The sequence below is a fragment of the Arachis hypogaea genome, chromosome 15 (genome assembly GCF_003086295.3).
Source record: "Arachis hypogaea cultivar Tifrunner chromosome 15, arahy.Tifrunner.gnm2.J5K5, whole genome shotgun sequence".
Lineage (NCBI taxonomy): Eukaryota > Viridiplantae > Streptophyta > Magnoliopsida > Fabales > Fabaceae > Arachis > Arachis hypogaea.
In genome coordinates, this window is record NC_092050.1 from 11,761,923 (window position 1) to 11,780,394 (window position 18,472).

Below are 18,472 nucleotides of genomic sequence, written 5' to 3' on the forward strand. Positions count from 1 at the left end.
GCACAGAGATTATGGAATGAAAAAGAGAACTCCCTCAAAAATATGGAAGTGCTGGTAGACCAATTGTTGAATGCAAGGAATGAGGAAATGGAAAAAAAGAACACAAGGTACCTGTGTCAAGTGAAATTGCAAAGAAGGAAGACGTGGTGGAAATATTTGAACCTGAAACTACACTTGAGATGACAAGAGAACATGAAAACTCACAACCTCCTCAAACTCCCCTAGACCAAAAATTCTCAACAATTGAATCTGTGATTAAAAGATATGAAGAGGAGATGAAGAAATATTGGGAAGATCAATAAACCTCCTCCATGAAAGTGCTATTAACTCAAATGTTGAGTGTAAAAGAGGAAGTGGAAGAACAAGAAAGTGAGGAAGTCAGTCAAGAAAGTTCACACTCAAGTGAGGCAAAGAAGTACATGAAGGAAGAGCTCATTGAGCCACTAATTCAAAAGGCTCTTGATGAAGAAATCACTCCAACAATCACACAACCACCAAGTCTTGATATCCAAGAAGTGAAGGCAACTAACAAGAGCCCCAATCATGTCCCTGATCTAGCAAGCAAGCTCAATAAAGCCATTTACAAAAGAAAGCTTGCTGAGGAGAGGCCAAGACAAGGGACACTAGCTGAATCTTCTCCCTCTTTGAGGTCATTCCTCTTAACAAACTGGAAGAAGAGGAAGAAAGTGAAGAACATGTCAACCATAGGTAACATTTCTTTGCCTTGTTTACTTTCTATCTTTGCTTCGTTTAAATTTCAATAAATTGGCATATGGTTACATTATAAGTTTGGTGTTTCCCTGCAACAATTTGTTTTCAATCCCTTTGAATGATTGCATCGATTCTACATGGAAGTGTCACACTAAGATTCTAAGTTTAGTGTGCCACTTATTTTTTTATGCAATTCATTCAGCAACACCACTTGTTTGCATAGTCATAAGTCCCTTTGCAGTGTTATCTTTCTTTTAGTTAGACAATTTTAGTTTTCTCGTTGTTTTAGTCATTTCCTTGTTTTTAATGCTTTCTTCTATTAACTGTTTTTGTTAATACATCACCAAGAGATCCTTATTCATGACATATTCTTGGCTTGGTGATTGTACTTAATATATAACAGTTTCATTTGCTTAGTTTTAATTCAAATAAATTGACATATGATTGCATTCTAAGTTTGGTGTTGCTATACAACAAAATTTGGTTCCAATCCTTACTAGATACTTACATCAATTCCAAGTGAAAGTGTCACACTAAGTTTGGTGTGCTACTTATCTTTTATGCCATGTATCATGCACACCCTCTTATCTTTACAATCACAATATCTCTGTCTCTTGTGCCTTGATTGTTATCTTTAATCTTGCTTGTTTAAAACACATGTACTGCTAACATTTCATTGTAAGACACTCATAATCCATCTTAGCCCCATAGCCATTATTCTAATTGTTGCTTGAGGATGAGCAAGCATTCTGAGTTTGACAAAGTAAGAGGAAGAATGGGAGGAAAGTGACAACAATAGAGAAGATGAATTACAAGGTTGTAAAGTTCTTTTTTCTCTCATTTGTTTCCAGCACTTTAAAATTGCATGATTGTCTTTATCTTCTCTGTATGCATGTGTGGTATGAATAACTGAATAAGCATAGCCTGCATCTTGATTTGTAACATATTGCTGTGCCACTATAACTGCCAACTTGAGTTTTGTAAAGTTCAAAGCAGTAAAGTATCATGATCATAAACAAACAAGGTCATTAAAGAAGAATTTAGCATGTGCATATAAGTATTGGAAGGCTAGTATGATTAATTGTTGCTCAATTGCATTAGATTTGATTTAATTGAAGTTTTCATCTGGGACATTTTGTGAAATCTTTTGAAATCATGAAAATCTTGAAGAATCAATTACAAATCAAAGCAAGAAAAGAAAAAGGGAAAGAATGAGAAAGGTGAAGGCTCTGAGTACCAATGACAATTCATTTGTTAAGTACTTGTGGTGTTTATGTATCAAGCAAAAAGATTGAAAACAAAACACTTAGAAGTCAAGGTTAGGCTCAAGTGCAAATGTACTCCTTCAAAGCTCAAGGCTCTGAGCATCAATGATTAGAGAGTAAAGAAAAGAAACAAATGAGCTTAAAGAAGTCCTCTAATTAAATGCTTGTGGTGCTTATGTATCAAGTGGTAATACTTGAAAACAGAGCATTTAGAGTCGTAGCTTTGTTATCAACTCATGGGGCAAAGCACCCAAAAGGAGAAGCTAATAAGAAAATCAAAAGCTTGTTTCAAGGAAGAAATATAAAAAAAAGATTTCATAAATTGAGCTAGATAGAAGTATCAATCATTTACATTTCTTTTGTGATTAAAGCATGCATAGGAAACTAGCTAACCATGAACATTGAGTTGCTATTTTTCATACCTTGGATTGTCAATCTTTATTGCATGATTCCTTTCTTGCTTGGGGACAAGCAAGGTTTAAGTTTGGTGTTGTGATGACATGTCATCATGTCATGTTTTCTATACTTTTTCATACAAGAAATTGATTATTAGTGCTTAAATATTGCATTCTTTTGTGCTTAAATGGTATATTTCTTTGATCTTTTGATTTTATAAATTTTGTAGAAAATAAGAAGAAAAAGAAGCAAAAGAGCACAAAATAAGCTAAAAAAGAAAAAAAAAATTTGAGGCACATTTTGAAGTGGAGCACGCTTTGGAATCTTAAGTCACGCTTTTAAAAGAGTAGCCCATGACCATGATAAGGCCAAGGAATGAACGCTAATGGCATTACTAATTAATGCTTATGCATTCATTGAAAATTTATGCCATGCATTATCATAAAGGCATGCATTTATTTAAGAATGCATTAAATGAATGCATGCTACGTTGGCTTAATTCATTAAATGAATGCCACGGCCATGCATGCATAAAGCATTTAATCATTATTGCTAATTGGAAATGAATGCATTATTTAATCAATGCCAAAGCGTTAAAGTAAAGCATGCATCTAATTTAATTATATCATCATGAACCATGCATTGGCATCATTATTTAAAAATGGATGGAACGAAATCTTAAAGCAATAAACACTAGCGCTACTACGTTCATAATCAAAACGGAGCGCCCAAGAAGGGAGCAAGGCAAAGTGCTACTTCAAGGCAAGCGTTCATCAAAGGAGCGCTCCGTTCATTGTTTTCACTTTATCGGGCTCCTCATGAAAAAAAAGTGAGGCGCAATGTCAAGGAAAGGTAGAGCCAAGGATCGAACCAGGCACATACAAGGAAGCGCCACTTTGCTTAACTTCAACTAAGCGCTATTGCAACAAAGAAATTGCCAACAATTGAAGTCACCAAGGGTCGAAATGGGGACCTTGTCCAAGGCAAGAGAGAGCACTACGTGAACTTAGTTCACTGAGCGCTATGTTTCATGAGGAAATGGATCAAAAGGAGGCCACCATGGTTCGAAGGGGGAGTCCCATCCAAAGCTAGTAGTGCTACGTTATCTAAGTAAACTGAGCGCTATGAAGAATGCTTCTCACGCATCAAATGAGCCAAGGCACAAAGCAAAGGGAGCGCTGCGTTATTACACTTAACCGAGCGCTCCCCTGGAAGTGTCTCATGAACCCATTTTCAACCAAAAGCCAATTCGGATCCACTCTTCTTCAAATCAAAAGCAAGCAAAGCCCGTGGACATCACTCAAAGGCACAAGACACAGAGAAGCTAGATTAGGAATTTCATTTTGTAATTTGTTTTTAATTTCATTTTCATTTTCATTTTGTAGAAAGCCTATAAAAGGCATCAGTTTCATTTTCAAGAGGAGGCTGGCTCTACTAGAGAGCAGTAGGAGTAGAATAGAGAGCTCTCTTTTAATTTTCCTTTTTGAATTCTAGAGAATTGAGATCGGATCTGAGATTGTTTCCTGTTTTCATTTTCTTTCTTCTGCAACCTTTGCTTTCTGATTCTGGGTTTGTGAACTTTGATTGAAGAATTCTTTGGAGTTCTTCCTCTTGGAGTTCCATTATTTTTCTGAATTTAAGAATTAAAGATCTGATCTCAATTATTTCTTTAAGTTTCAATCTGAAGCAAATTTTCACTTCTGATTTTCAATTCTTCTGCAATTTTCATTTCTGCTTTAGAATTTCTGCAAATCTACTTCATCTCTTACTTCTCTGCACTTTACAATTCCAGTTTTATTTTGAATCCTAGTTCCCAAATCCTTTATTCTTCAAGCAATTTAAGTTTCTCAGCAATTTAGATTCAAGTAATTTACATTTCTTGCACTTTAAGTTTCATGCAATTTACTTTTCTTACAATTTAAGTTTCATCTCTTTTACTTTCTTGCACTTTAAGTTTCTGTCCAATTTACTTTCTACACTCTACTTTCACTGTAATTTACATTTTGTTGCTCAATTTCACCCAATTCACCAATGTTAGCTTGACTAAACTAATCACCCACTAAAGTTGCTTGATCCATCAATCCCTGTGGGATCGACCTCACTCTTGTGAGTTATTACTACTTGATGCGACCCGGTACACTTGCCGGTGAGTTTAGGTGTTGGAAATCTAATTCCAACCCATCACCATCGATCCTCGCTATTAGCCTCCTCTTCCTTTTGAAGATGTCTCCAAAAACATCTTTCCTTTAATTTCCAATGTTGTCTTTGAGGTGTAGCATCTTTTGAAAATAATTGCCCCTTACTTTCCAGCTGTTTCTCAATACTCTTCCAAAATCGTGATGTTGCATCCAGAATGTTTCGAAACGATAAGGTCTATTGTCGCGACTGTTTGGGCTACCATCAATTTCAATTAAGAGCGGATGATGATCTGAGTGAGTGCGAGTTAAACAAGACACAACGGCTTCTGAGTATCTTAGCCTCCAATCAGCATTAGACAGCCCCCTGTCTAACCTCTTGAACACTATTTCCCTCCCGTTCCTTATTGCTCCTTTCCAAGTGAACTTGGATCCTTTTGCACCCAAATCAATAAGCTTGCACTGTGAGATCCAGTTAGAAAACTCTTGGCATTTACTTAACTCTGCAGGCCACCCCCCCTTTTTCTCTGATGGTGCTGATTGAACTTGAGAAGGGGGTTGAATCAAGTTTGCACTAAGTTAAAATTTCATACTTTGTTTTCGCAGAAGCTTAAGTTGCATGAGATTATTTCATTTTATCTCATGTGCAGAACAGAAAAAGAGTATGGAAGAGGAGAAAGAGACCAACATTTATCCTGGTTTGGATTCTTTGTGCAATGAATCCTACATCCAGTCTCCACCACATACCATGGTAAAATTTTCACTATAATTCACTGATTACATTCACCAATACTATTGAATTACTTCCTAATTCAACTAATATCTACCCCTAAGCTTTCTTCACCAAAGCTTAGCAACCCAAAGTGCTTTTCCAAATTGGAAGGGGAATCCTAACAGATTCAAAACTCACCAAGTGCTAATCCAACTTGGCAAGGGGAACTAATCCTAGTTCAATCAATTCAATTACATCAGAAATCAGTGGCTCTTATGCATCACTCTTGCCTTTTCTCTGTTGGCTTTTCAACCTCACAAGATCAGCCTTTTCTTAAAATAGAAAATGACACAAGACAGCCATAACAAAAAAATCAGAAATTAAGCTTGAGTAGAAGAAAAAGATTTCAGCTCCATGTTAGAGATGATGCTCTGAGTGTGTGCTCTCTTTTTCTTGCTTTGAAATGATGGAATGGTGCTCCTTATATGTCTTCAACTTGCCTTCATTTTTGCTTCTTCATTTTGTTTGTCCTTACTGCCCATTGGAGCTGTCACAGCTGGCTGTAGTCTTTCTTCATCATGCTCCGCTACCTCTGCTGGTTAAGGAGCCCGTCCACCACCTCTGTGGTCCTTTGCTTTGCTTTCTTCCTTGGCATGCACTCCTTTTTCATTCTTCTCCATAACCCCTGCTGTTATTGCTCTTTGCCCATTTGTGTTTTGCTCAACCGTGATCCAAAGTGGTGCTCTGCTGATGTCCTTGAGTTAGTGGAGTGTCCTTGTGTCCTTCTTACTTTATTAGAGCAACAATTGTCCTTTTCTTTTTTCTAACTGTCCTTATTTGCCTTTTTGTGAATGCATAAGCTTTTTATTGCTAATCGGTGAAACAAGGAGGAGCTTTGGACTTGTGCATTAACTTGAAGCACCAAGGGAATTGGAATAAACCAACTACATTGTTTGACTGTGAAAATAGGTATTGGGCCTGTAACAATAAAACACACATTAAACAATATTGGGCTTTCAACCCAAGAAATGTTTATCATCATTTATCAAACTCAAAATCAACTTAGACTTAACATTCTCCGTAGGGCTCGCAATTGCGTTGAAGTCGCTGACAACAAGCCACAGCTCATTAATGTTCAACGATATCTCTTTCAGAATTCTCCACCCTTCCTTCTTCTTCGTCTCTCTAGGGCTATAATACACAACCATAATCAACCACGGTCGTTTATGTCCCTCTTCCACAACAGCATGGATGAACTTGTCATTTAAACAGATAGACCTGATATTCAAATCCCCTCTATTCCACAATAACCACCCCCTTTCCTCCCTAAGCCTCTGGGCTCTATCAGAATGAAATTTTTTTTTTTTGTCTGAGCCTAAAGCCTCTAAAGGAAACCGGTTTGAAAAGGCCCGCCCCGGTTTGGAATTATTAAAATCCAAAGTTCTAATAACTCTTTGGGCCTGATCTCCATAGCACCTAGTTTTCTGGATAGCAATAATATGTGGTTTATATCTTTTCTTTTGTTTGGTATTGCTTTGAGTAAGATTTTGTCATTCCTGATGGACCTGGCCAGCCTGGCCTTGTGTTTGGTTTTGGTCCGCAAAGAGTAGTCTGGAAAAAGGGCAAAGCTCAATCCAACAAAACCTGGTCTGAAGCCTATACGAATTAAACAAACGCACTAGCCCACCTAAGCCTTTCTATTGAACTCCTTTTATATGCTATATATATGTATGAATGATTGAACTACCATATAGAATAAATATCTTATAAATTTGAGCACAATGAGTAGAAAGCACTTTTCTACTTTAGTCGTTCCATTACGCATTATTAAAAATGCTTGATTTGAGTTCATACGAGTTCTGAAGTTATTGAACGTAATTTATTGACTTATCCTGCAATTTATTTTACTTTGTGGTAATGAAAACTGAAAAGAGAAGAATATATGCCCTGAAACTCTTAGATCTCTAAACGGATTGAACGGAGCACTCAACAGTAGTCAATCTCTTCGATGGGAGAATAATGCCGACAGTGAAATGTGTGGTGCTGTGTGGTTAGTTAAACATTAGCAGATTATTTAATTAAGTCAATAAAGTACACACAAAATGAGTGCCGTGCTTCTGTCTCTGCTTCTAGTGGTCCTGAAATATATAGTTTTATTAAAGATTAACAAATGCATGTTCCAGCATCATATATAAATATTCCCTTTAATTTACCCATACTCACTTTCAATTAGGGGAAATAAAGTATTACTTACGTATCAATTTCGCTTCTCCATTTTTGGCATACACAAAATCCCTTTTCAAATATATATTATATATAGCTAGCTAGCTAACTATCATGGTTGATATATGTAACATTCTCTTAATGAAAACATCTCCTGGCTATGTAATACTAACTAGTACATAATAAAGGTTGACGTAGTACCTAGCTAGTGAGATGGTAATTCAAATGACTAGAGATTGGCAAGTGAAAAAAACAGTGAGCTGTGGAAGAAAGAGGTTGTAGATCAGGTGCTGTATGCGTCTATCTGCATTCTGCAATGAAGAGAGAGGAAGATGGATGCGTGTGATGGCCATTTCCGTAGCACGTGCTGTGTTGTATGGTATGGTATTTAATATTAATACATATACATTATGATTATCAGGATTCAGGATCAGGAAAACAGAAACTTAGACTGGGACTGCATGCAATTTGAACAATCTGCACCTTTATCTGTATCAGCTTATAGTCATGTATATATTGCAGTGGCTAGGGTCTAGGGACCAAGCAAGTAGCAAGACCAAGAGTGACAAGCTAGGTCATGAATGACATGACCCCATCTAGCTACTACAAATAACTACGTCTGGACTCTGGAGTCACATTCCTAAGAGTTGAAAACTACAGAGAAGACATCAATACTAGCTTATTACATGAAACTCTGTGCACAAGATTGAAAGAACTAACATATATTATTGCTTACATACACAATTTGATAAAATAATTAATAAATCACAAGTATACAAAATGTAGGGTGTCATGGAATGGTCATTTTTTATATTGGGCTTCGGACTGCACTTGGAAAGGGATGGATAAGGAAATAAAGAGCTATCAAGCGGGGTGGAACTTAATTACCCACTATCATGCGTGCTGTCACAGGCCCTGGAAATATAAATATATGTGCATAAAGTAAATTCGTCTAATTACACATTTTCATTATTTATCAGAGTAGTAGTTGTTGTTTATGGTAGAGGCCTAGATCAAATAAGCCGGTACATAAAAGATCAAGACTTATTACCAACTACCAATCAAAGAATGTTTTCAGCTGGTGTGCCCATAATGTTACCATATCATACACTTGAATTGGTACACAGCTTAGTCCTTTGCATTAATATATGATAGGAAATGATATTACTGTTACAGAAAAGAAAGTAATATATTGCTTTCGATAAAAACTGAAAAAGAAGACTACCAGAACGCACGAGCCATGGTACTTGCCACTTGCCACTGGTACATAACTACATATCGCCTCACGTGAAATGCCGCACCTCTTATCTCACGCTTGTTCTCATTACCCTTCAAATCGCGCTTTGTCCCAACTTTTTTTTCCCTCCCCTGCCTTAAATTATCAGCTGATTAAGATTTAGACCATCTCAAAAGTATAAAAAATTAAATGAAAAAATATTATTAAACCACGAAACGAATATAAAACACACAAATTGGATGCACAGGAACAAGATCACTTTTAGGAACTTAAAAATAAGAAAATACTAAATGAGAAAGTGTAGGGTAGATAGCGGTAGAGTAGGTCTGATAATTTAATATTTGTACGTATCCCTCCAGTTAGAGAGGTTTTGGAGCAGTTTTGAATTTTGATTCTTTCCTTGCAGTATATGGTGCGAACAAGTCAAATATTTGACCGTAGCTTTCAATAATTACTTGTCCTCAATCAATTATATCCGTACGGGAAATAAAAACAAAAAAACTTTAATAACAAATGATTATTCACGTCAAGACACTGTAAAGCTGATAATTCAACATTATCAGATAATTTAATATATTTATCTAAATTAAATTATTATTTTATACAAAATTATTTTTTAAATGCAAGAAGAGACCAGAGAAGAGTGTGGGTATAAAAGAGTGATGTGGCAATGCAAGAGAAAAAAGGTTGAGCTCTCTCACTCACACATACACTTAAAACTTTTATTTTCTCTTGAGAAATTGTTCTGCATGCATGGAGGCTTTTGATTTCAGCAATTCGAAAGAAGAGAAAGGCAGCGCCATGTCTGGCCATATCTTCTCCGGCATTGCCAAGACGCTTCGCATTCTGGAACTCTGCATCGCTCTCTTCCTACTCTCCTGGATCCTCACGCGCCTCCCTCTCGCCATCCGCCTCTCCGCCAACTGCCTCCGCAGCCCTCTCTTTGTCTTCGCTCTCTTCAACGCTATCATTGCCGCCCTCCTCGCCCAGTCCGCCCGACTCTCCGCCTCCGATCACCGCACCTCCCACTCCGAACCTCAAGCAGAGCACCGGCACAATCAACTAATAACGGATCGAGCTGTAACGGACACGTGTACGGACAATGGTTCATGTGCCGCGGCGGATTCAGGTTCCAATTTCAGTTCCCAGAGAGTTTTCCGGCGGATTCGATCGGAGAAGTTGGAGGAGGATGAGGGAAGGACGACGGAGAGGAAGAAACTGCGGCGATCGGAGACGGAAACGGAGACGGCGAAGGCGGTTGAAAGTTCGTATCCGCAGCATGATAAGCTGAGCAACGAGGAGTTCCGGCAAACCATAGAGGCGTTCATTGCGAGGCAAATGAGCCTTCTCCGGGAAGAGTCGTTGGCCATTGTTGTTAAAACCTCAGAGTAAATCAACAATATTAGTAACTACTAAGTATTTCATTATGATTAATTAGTGACATTAAGCATGAAAATAAAATTAAAATTACACTTTAATCAACAATCTTTCAGGTTTATGGTATCACTTAGAAATGTTACAGCCTTAACTTACCGCTATATTAAAATTACACTGAATATCAATAAGACGGATTAGCCTTTACCAAATTATTTTCTTCACCTAATTTCAGTTTGTACGTAATTTGATGTGTTGAGGTGTTCATTACTCTCTGGAAAAAGTTTTAAAAAAGGCGCAATGAGTTTCAATGTTTTGATTCGCTAATTCACCATAAGGAGGAGGTTTGGGTTTCTATGGTTGCAAATCACGCTTATACGGAATCACGGAACAGAACCAACCATTGTGGCTGGCTGAATGAATATATTCCGATTTAGAGTATTATGTGATTTACTTGGAGCAGTTTATTACGGACTTGGAAAGAATTGGAATCAATGTATTGGGGACATGTCCCACTTTACTCTGCAACTTAATTAATAATTATCATACTACGAATAGGAGGGAAAAGAATATTTGATTAGGGCGGAATTTGATTGCCTATTATCATGATAACTTAAGGAGGAATTGTATTCCGGATCCAACGAATGACTGATGCTCGGATCTGGTCTAAGTTGTATCTGGATAACATGTTTGGCAACAGAAACTCTTGGGGTCAGATTTTAGCAATTTTAGCCAACACCAGTGTTAAATTTTATTAAAAATATTAACCTTTTAAACTGTCTCTTTAGCTAATAATTACTCAACACAAATATCAAATTATCTTCGACATATAAATTTTATTAATTTATGTATATAAATTCTAATAAATATGAGTACAAATTATATTAATTTATATGTGTAAATTTTGATAAATATAAACATTATTATTTTTATTTCTTGGATAAATTAAAATTTCTCTCTTTTATCTTTTATGATTTGCAAAAGATTTTTTTCCTTTCATTTTTATCTTTTTATAACATAGATTACTCAAAATTTTTTATGTGGATTTTGATGCCCTACAGCACTGTTCTCTTCCATTAAAATTCACAAATTTCATGAAAGTTTAATTACTCTATTGGTTCCTGTAATTTCGCGAAATTTTCAATTAGGTTACTATACTTTTTTTTTCCTTTTAATTGAGTCCTTACACCAATTTTTTTTTAATTGGGTTTCTACATTTTTTTTTTATTTAGGTCCTTATACTAATTTTTTTTTAGTTGGATCTATATAAAATTAAGCCAATTACTATTAAGAGAAACTTAATTAAAAAAAAAATTAATGCAAGAATTCAATTAAAAAAATATATAAAAACCTAATTAAAAATTTCACGAAATTATAGTTTTCATGAAAATGGTCTATGATATGTTTTTTTTCGGGTGTGTCGTGGATGATATGGTTAAAGTCCAGGCCTGAAGCATATAGGCGACGATATTGTAGGCCTTTACATTTTTTGGTCTTGAAGGCCTTCAAGCTATGAAAACCTTTTTTTTTTTTGGTAAGTGTAGTACTATAGAAACTAAATGGTAATTTGTGTGTAGCAACAAGTTGGGCTCACTGTCCAAAAGAAAAAGCAAGTTGGGCGATAAGTATCCAAAAAATATCTAAGAGTAAAAAACATGCAGCTAAAAAAAAAAGTGAAAAAGTATCATTTTTCTTTTTAAAATATCTTTTCCCATGTCTAAATTTTTAACTATTTGATACAAATATAAATAGTAGAATCTACTCTTTCACCTTTCACTTTTTAGTAAAGTTACGCACAAATTTTATAGGCATAATAGAATTTTCTAAAAAAATAAATGAAAGATACATATAGATAGCGAGCACAACACTTTTAGTAACAGAAGTGTGGTTCAAGAATCCTAATTCTAGCCTAAGCACCTTAGGAGTGGAACCCCCCTATAAGACCTCAAGGGGGTCTCCACGGGATACCTCCCCCAACATTTCGAATTCATATTTATAGTTCTTATATTACATATTGTGTTTCTTCAGTAAATATATAATCAAATACTTAATAACCTCGTTAACCCTAAGTTGCATGCTGGCTAATTAGCTACTGATTGACTTTGTAGAAACTAGCAAGAGCGTATTATGTGTATCCCGAAAACACACACAAACACGAGGGAAAGTGAGAGCGATCTAAGTTACTTGATAAGTTGCAATAGGCTAGCCTTTCATAGCCAGATGTTTACGGTAAAATAATAAGATTTTTACACTCAAAAAGGAAAAATAAATTATAACAATAAGAGTAAATTTTTCTAGTACGCGCAGAGTATAAGTTTTCTTTTAGTAGCTTTTAATGCATTTTTTCTACATATATGATGCAAACCTAGGTTAATCAATGATCATGTGCGTTATGTTGCTTGAACCATGCACATGGTCTTCATATTCTTCATAGTGTTCCCATATAATTGTCGTTACCCTTGTTATCAGATGCTTATGGGTACAGTGCTGTTTCTTAGATAGTTGCATGGCTATGGTTTTTTCTTCTATTTTTGTTTGTTTTAAGTAAGAGTTTAATTTTGACAAAGTATTTTATATACAATTATATTTGTTTTTTTATAATTATTCACACAATTAATATAAAAAAATATTTATTTTTATTGATGTATCATTACTACCATTACTTAATTAAATATATGTGTAAAATACATTAAAATTAAATTCTTTTAAGTAAATGTATTCCTATAGTTTTGTATTAATCTTGGATGGACTTTTCATGTGTAGTTAGTACTTATACCATATTCCTCTCTATTGCTATGAAACGAGGGCCTAGAAGGGCCGCAATCATCATGAAGCCACACATCCGATACACGCTCGTGCTCTGCTGATATGGTCCCAAGTCATTTGATTAATCCCACCGCTTAAATTAGAATAAGATAAAAGTTCAGGTGTAGTGAACTTTATGTGAAGTTAATAATTAAAAATTATTAAATAATTTAATTATTTTGATTAAATTTTTATTTAACAACTTTAAATTATTAACTTTATATGAAACTGACTGCATCTGAGTTTTTACTTTAAAAAAATTAAATGTTATGAACTATGAAAATGTATTATTTTATTTATTATTAAATTATTAATTTATTTTTTTAGTTTAATTTATTTATTTAATTCAATAATATATTTTATCTCATATTTTTAAATATTAATAATTAATTGATAATTAAAAATAATAAATTTTAATAGTTATTTAATATTTTCTTTAAATTATGCTACCACATATAAATTATTTATATGTTTCAATTTTATTTATGAGACACATGCTCTACTGGCCCTTATTTCCTGAAACATTCACGTTGCCAATATGTAGGAATTTATTTTGATGGATCGTCTCAATCCATATAAGTAGTTCGGAATTTATAACGTGTAAACTGTGAATCATACACACTTACGTGCGTGGCTCCCGTTCCCAAGTATCGATGTGGATCAGGTTATCCAATTGAGTTTGTGGCTCAGCTCGTTCGACTCAGACACTCAGTTCAATTGTTTTTTTTTTTTAAATAGATGAAATTTGATTTTTTGTAGAACCTATTAATTAAATAGCTTAGGTCATATATAAGCCTTAAGAAATGTTTATGGAGTTCGTTGAATCGACCTATTTAATATAATATTTTTTTATCAATAAAAATACATTTCATTTTTTATCGAGTGATTATTATTGTTTGTGGCAGCAACTATTTTATTATCTTTTATTCTTTTGGAACTTGAAAAGGATTTGTGGTGAATTGACGATATAGAATTGTATAAGTTATCAATGTAGTATTGGCTTTTTTTGTTGGAAGAAAAAGTTCAAAGGCCCGAATTTGATATCATATATGTGATTTATATATTATTATTTTTAATTATTTAATTTTGATATATCTATTTTATACAGTTATTCAATTAAGTTTACGTGTTTAAATATTTTTTAAATAATAAATTTAAAATTTATTTATTTTTGTTATTTTTAAATCTAATATCAAAAGTTTTCATTGGCCAAAAAATCAAATTCTCATGTAAAAAAATCAAATAATAAAATTTTTAATTATTATTTTTTATATAAAAATTTTGTTCACTTATTTAATTTATTATCATATAAAAAAGTTTAATATCATAATATGTATATTTTTATATTTAATTAGCTACAAGATTTATTGCACAGATAAAATTAAATTAGTTTTTATATTTATTATTTAAAAATAATGTTTATATATATATTATAAAAATATAGTTAAATATTAGTATAAAAAGATTTGTATAGATGGTTATAAAATTAATTTAAAATTAATTTTTTTTAACATATAATAGATATGCATTGTGTGTGGACACTAGCAGTTTTAAACAAATTAAATTCGGACTTTGTATGGCAAATAATTATTTTTGTAAATAATGTGAACAATGAGCTCTAAATTAGTCTAATAAAATAAAAAAACACACTACACCCTTAAATTATTTATCTAAATCTTAATATTAGAATAATCATTCGCAAGTCTAATCTAATATATTTATTATTCACGTTATTTAGTTATAGATAGTTAAAGTTTGAAAGATCATGCATGCTGAGACGTGCGTTGACACGACAAAGTCGAAAATGCACTATAAATGGGAAGGCATGAACTCCATTTTGTAAGCCAAAAACAAATTTTACTTTGTATTTGCACAATTTGAGTGGAAGCTAAGCAATGAAGATTGATCAAGTGCTCCATATGAATGAAGGAATGGGGGAAGCCAGTTATGCCAGGAACAGCTTGCTTCAGGTTATCATTAATCTTATCCATCAAGAAGAGCATGCGCTTTTAATAAACATATTGCATATATATGTGTACTTAATTAATTATTAATTAACTAATTGCAGCAAAAGGCAATTTCAATAGCGAAGCCCATGATAGAGGAAGCAATAACAACCCTATATTGCAACACACTCCCAAGAAACCTTGCCATTGCTGACTTAGGATGTTCTTCAGGCCCAAACACTTTCTTTGTAGTCACCCAAATTATCAAATTCGTAGAAACACTTTCCCAACAACTGAACCGTCCCTCACCCGAATACCAGGTCTTGTTGAACGATCTTCCGGCCAACGACTTTAACTCCATCTTCAAGTCTATTCCCACCTTTAAACATGAGCTCTATAATGAAATCCAAGCTAATAAGATTGGTCATTGTTTCATTTCTGGAGTTCCTGGTTCTTTCTATGGCAGACTCTTTCCTACCCGATCTCTGCATTTTGTCCACTCCTCTTATAGCCTGCATTGGTTGTCTCAGGTATTTTCTTAATTTATATCTTTTTATCGATACACTCTTTTCTATTCAAAATTTTATTAATTCAATTTTTTTAGTGAGACAATTATATCTATACTCACATATAGTTTATTTTATATTTTTGCTTAGTCGTCATATTTTTTTTTCTTCTAAAAAAACAATTATAAAGTAGTAGTAAAAGTATTATGAATGATTATACATATAATACGTTTTTTATGCATTTTTTTTTTGAGTTTGATGAATAAATTTTGTATAATTTTTCTTTTTTTTTTATTTTGATACTGTATCATAAAATTTTATATTATTCTATAAAGATATATTAGTAGGTAATACTAACAGATTATATTTTACATGATGTTTAAGAAAAATAAATAAATAAATAAAATATGTGAAATATGGTGCTATATCTATGGTGGCCCCTATGACTATTAGTTGATTATAAAATACATTTTTCACATGAAAAAGTCTAGGGACAGCAATTTTTGTGTTTTTTGGCCAGCACTTAACTATTAAAATAAAAGTAAGTGATTTTTCACCATTAGATATTAGCTCATACCATTAAAAATATTATTAATGGCCAATTAATGGTTACAAAACATCAAAATTGATGGCCCTAACATTCCTCTTTTCACATAGAATAGAACATACATATCTATCTGTCAACTAATTAATTTGGTTGAGTTTGTTAATATTCATTTTAATAACTTAATGCCATGCTGGCCAGTAAAAGTTAGAATTTTCATCACGAGTAATTGTTGTAATTTCACAACTTTTTAATGAAATATGCAACATCGATTAACCAACTACCAAGTGAGATAGAGAAGAATAGAGTTTCTAAACGATATCGTTTTAAAGAAGTCTCTAGGTTGGGTGACCAAGGAGCTGATGATGACAACCGATAACGACCACCACCACCGCTGACGGGGTGTGTTCTAGTAGTGAAAATAAATCATGTCATCTTTACATTTTAGATTTGCTCATAGTTGTGTTTTGTTGAACATTCATGGAAGATAATTAGGTTAATATTGGGGAATGGAGAAGATCACTAAATGTTGTAATTTGATTAAAAGTGACGAATGAGTTAATTTATCTAATTTTTAAGAACCTTTAAAAATTAAATATATATTAAAAATGAACTAAAATTTTTAAAAAATTAATTTAGATATTTATGCTGTTGCTCTTCATGTCAATTCGCACTGATTCTAACACACGAGTTACCAAAATACATTCACATCGTAATTGCGGCTAATTTTTTGAATATTAAAATAATTCCGTTAGGTAATTAACAGGTTAAGAATTTACCAATAACAAATATTTTTGAATTGCATTTTATGCTAATCGATTAGTAATTATTTAAAATTTAGTTTTTTTAAATATAAAATTAATAATTATTAATTACAATTATTTAAAATTGACTGATTAAAAATTATTTATCTATATTTTTTTATTGAAAATTTTTTTTATGTAATATTTAGTTATTAAATTTTATGATATTTTTCAAAATTTTAAAAGCAAAACAATAATTAAATGTTACACCAAAGTTTTACCAATATCTGCTTAAAGGCACCTTAGTAATTATGACAAAGAATATGGGTTATTTTGTGTGTAGGTTCCTGAGGGTATAGAGAAGAACAACAAAGGGAACATTTATATAACGAGGACAAGCCCAAAAAAGGTGTTGAAGGCATACTACGAGCAATTTGAGAGAGACATTTCATGGTTTCTAAGGAGCCGTGCAGAGGAGTTGGTAGAAGGAGGGTGTATGGTTCTCACAATCTTGGGAAGAAGAAGCGAAGACCCAAGCAGCAAGGAGTCCGCAGTTCACATTTATGAGCTCTTTGCAAACGCTCTCAATCACTTGGTCTTCAAGGGACTCATTCAAGCTGATCAACTTCACAGCTTTAACATTCCAAACTACATTCCATCCTCATCGGAACTCAAACTCCAGATCTTAAAACAAGGCTCCTTCAAAATCAACCGCACCGAGGTGTCATCCGTGCACTGGACCCATTGCGGCAGTGATAATGAACACAAAAGCGGTGCATATAACGTAGCCAAGTGCATGAGGGCCGTGCTAGAACCTTTGGTTCTCCAACACTTTGGTGAAGCCATCATTGATGAGGCTTTTCGGGTGTTCCAGGAGCTCTTAGCCGATACTATGTCTAAGGAGAAAACGGAGTTCTTCAATATCACTTTATATTTGACCAAACAATCGCGCTCGTATGTTTGTTTTAATTAACTAGCATATGTAGGGAAAGATATATGGATCGGAATAATAAAACAGTAAAATAGTCTATGCTGCTATCCTAGCCGTTCTAGTTTATACTAAGTAAGAAGAAATGTTGCACGCTATAAATTAAAACGAGCGATCTGGTGGCCAATATTTATATATGTAACAATATTATTAGATCAGAGTATCAGTAAAATGTATTATTATTTTTATTAATAATTAGCTAACAATATTTAAATGGATAAAGTAAAAGTAAATATATATTGTTATATTATTAAATTAAAAAAATTAAATTAATAACTAAAAATAATAATCATAAATAATAAATTTTTGTTGGCCTTTGAATATACTTTTCTCATATTCATATTCATATCTACACTATATATATGTTAGAGAGGTATCTCCAAATAATGATGTAGATATATAACTAGATATACACTCAGCGCTCTTCTTCTATTTTGGTGGCACAGTATAATAACAACACATACAATTGGCAAATATTAGTCCTTAAAAATACATTTATATATTATTTAAAAGATCTCATTTGTTATATCAAAATAATATTTTTTTACAAATTATTATTGATGTCGATGAAATATAACATTATATCAAAGCATAAATGTATTTGGTGAAAATAAACTTTTCAATAAGTTAGTTTTCGACGAATAAAAAAGAAGGTACGGATTTCAACAGATCAATTACCCGATAGATGAGGTCTTTTTTTTTTAATGTTTTCATGTTGTGTTTTAATTGATTTATGAATAATTTACTCGGTATTCTTCATCACATATTATTAAATTTCTCAAAAGATTTTCTTTTCAAAAATAATAAAAAATATTTAATTGAGACTAAAATAAAAAAAATAATAAATTAACTATTAATTTTTTTAAAAAATTATTTACATAAAAAAA

The 18,472-nt window shown here is 33.1% G+C and overlaps 2 protein-coding genes across 2 annotated transcripts; both read left to right on the top strand.

Moving 5' to 3' along the window:
• Positions 1–9,337: 9,337 nt before the first annotated feature.
• Positions 9,338–10,265, top strand: LOC112749473 (uncharacterized). Its single transcript, XM_025797724.3, has one exon. It carries the CDS (start codon positions 9,433–9,435, stop codon positions 10,069–10,071), a length of 639 nt encoding a protein of 212 aa, XP_025653509.1. The 5' UTR covers positions 9,338–9,432; the 3' UTR covers positions 10,072–10,265.
• Positions 10,266–14,670: 4,405 nt separating this feature from the next.
• On the top strand, positions 14,671–17,780 carry LOC112746881 (S-adenosyl-L-methionine:benzoic acid/salicylic acid carboxyl methyltransferase 3). Its single transcript, XM_025795000.3, has 3 exons — positions 14,671–14,828; positions 14,927–15,334; positions 16,941–17,780. The coding sequence occupies exons 1-3, from the start codon at positions 14,754–14,756 to the stop codon at positions 17,568–17,570; spliced, it is 1,113 nt and encodes a 370-aa protein (XP_025650785.1). The 5' UTR covers positions 14,671–14,753; the 3' UTR covers positions 17,571–17,780.
• The last annotated feature ends 692 nt before the right edge of the window (positions 17,781–18,472 follow it).

Excerpts from the sequence above, each read along its gene's own strand:
- LOC112749473 (XM_025797724.3), top strand. The coding sequence starts at position 9,433 with ATGGAGGCTTTTGATTTCAGCAATTCGAAAGAAGAGAAAGGCAGCGCC.
- LOC112746881 (XM_025795000.3), top strand. The coding sequence starts at position 14,754 with ATGAAGATTGATCAAGTGCTCCATATGAATGAAGGAATGGGGGAAGCC. Across the intron at positions 14,829-14,926 it reads CCAGGAACAGCTTGCTTCAG|CAAAAGGCAATTTCAATAGC; the intron begins GTTATCATTAAT and ends AACTAATTGCAG. Across the intron at positions 15,335-16,940 it reads GCCTGCATTGGTTGTCTCAG|GTTCCTGAGGGTATAGAGAA; the intron begins GTATTTTCTTAA and ends TTTTGTGTGTAG.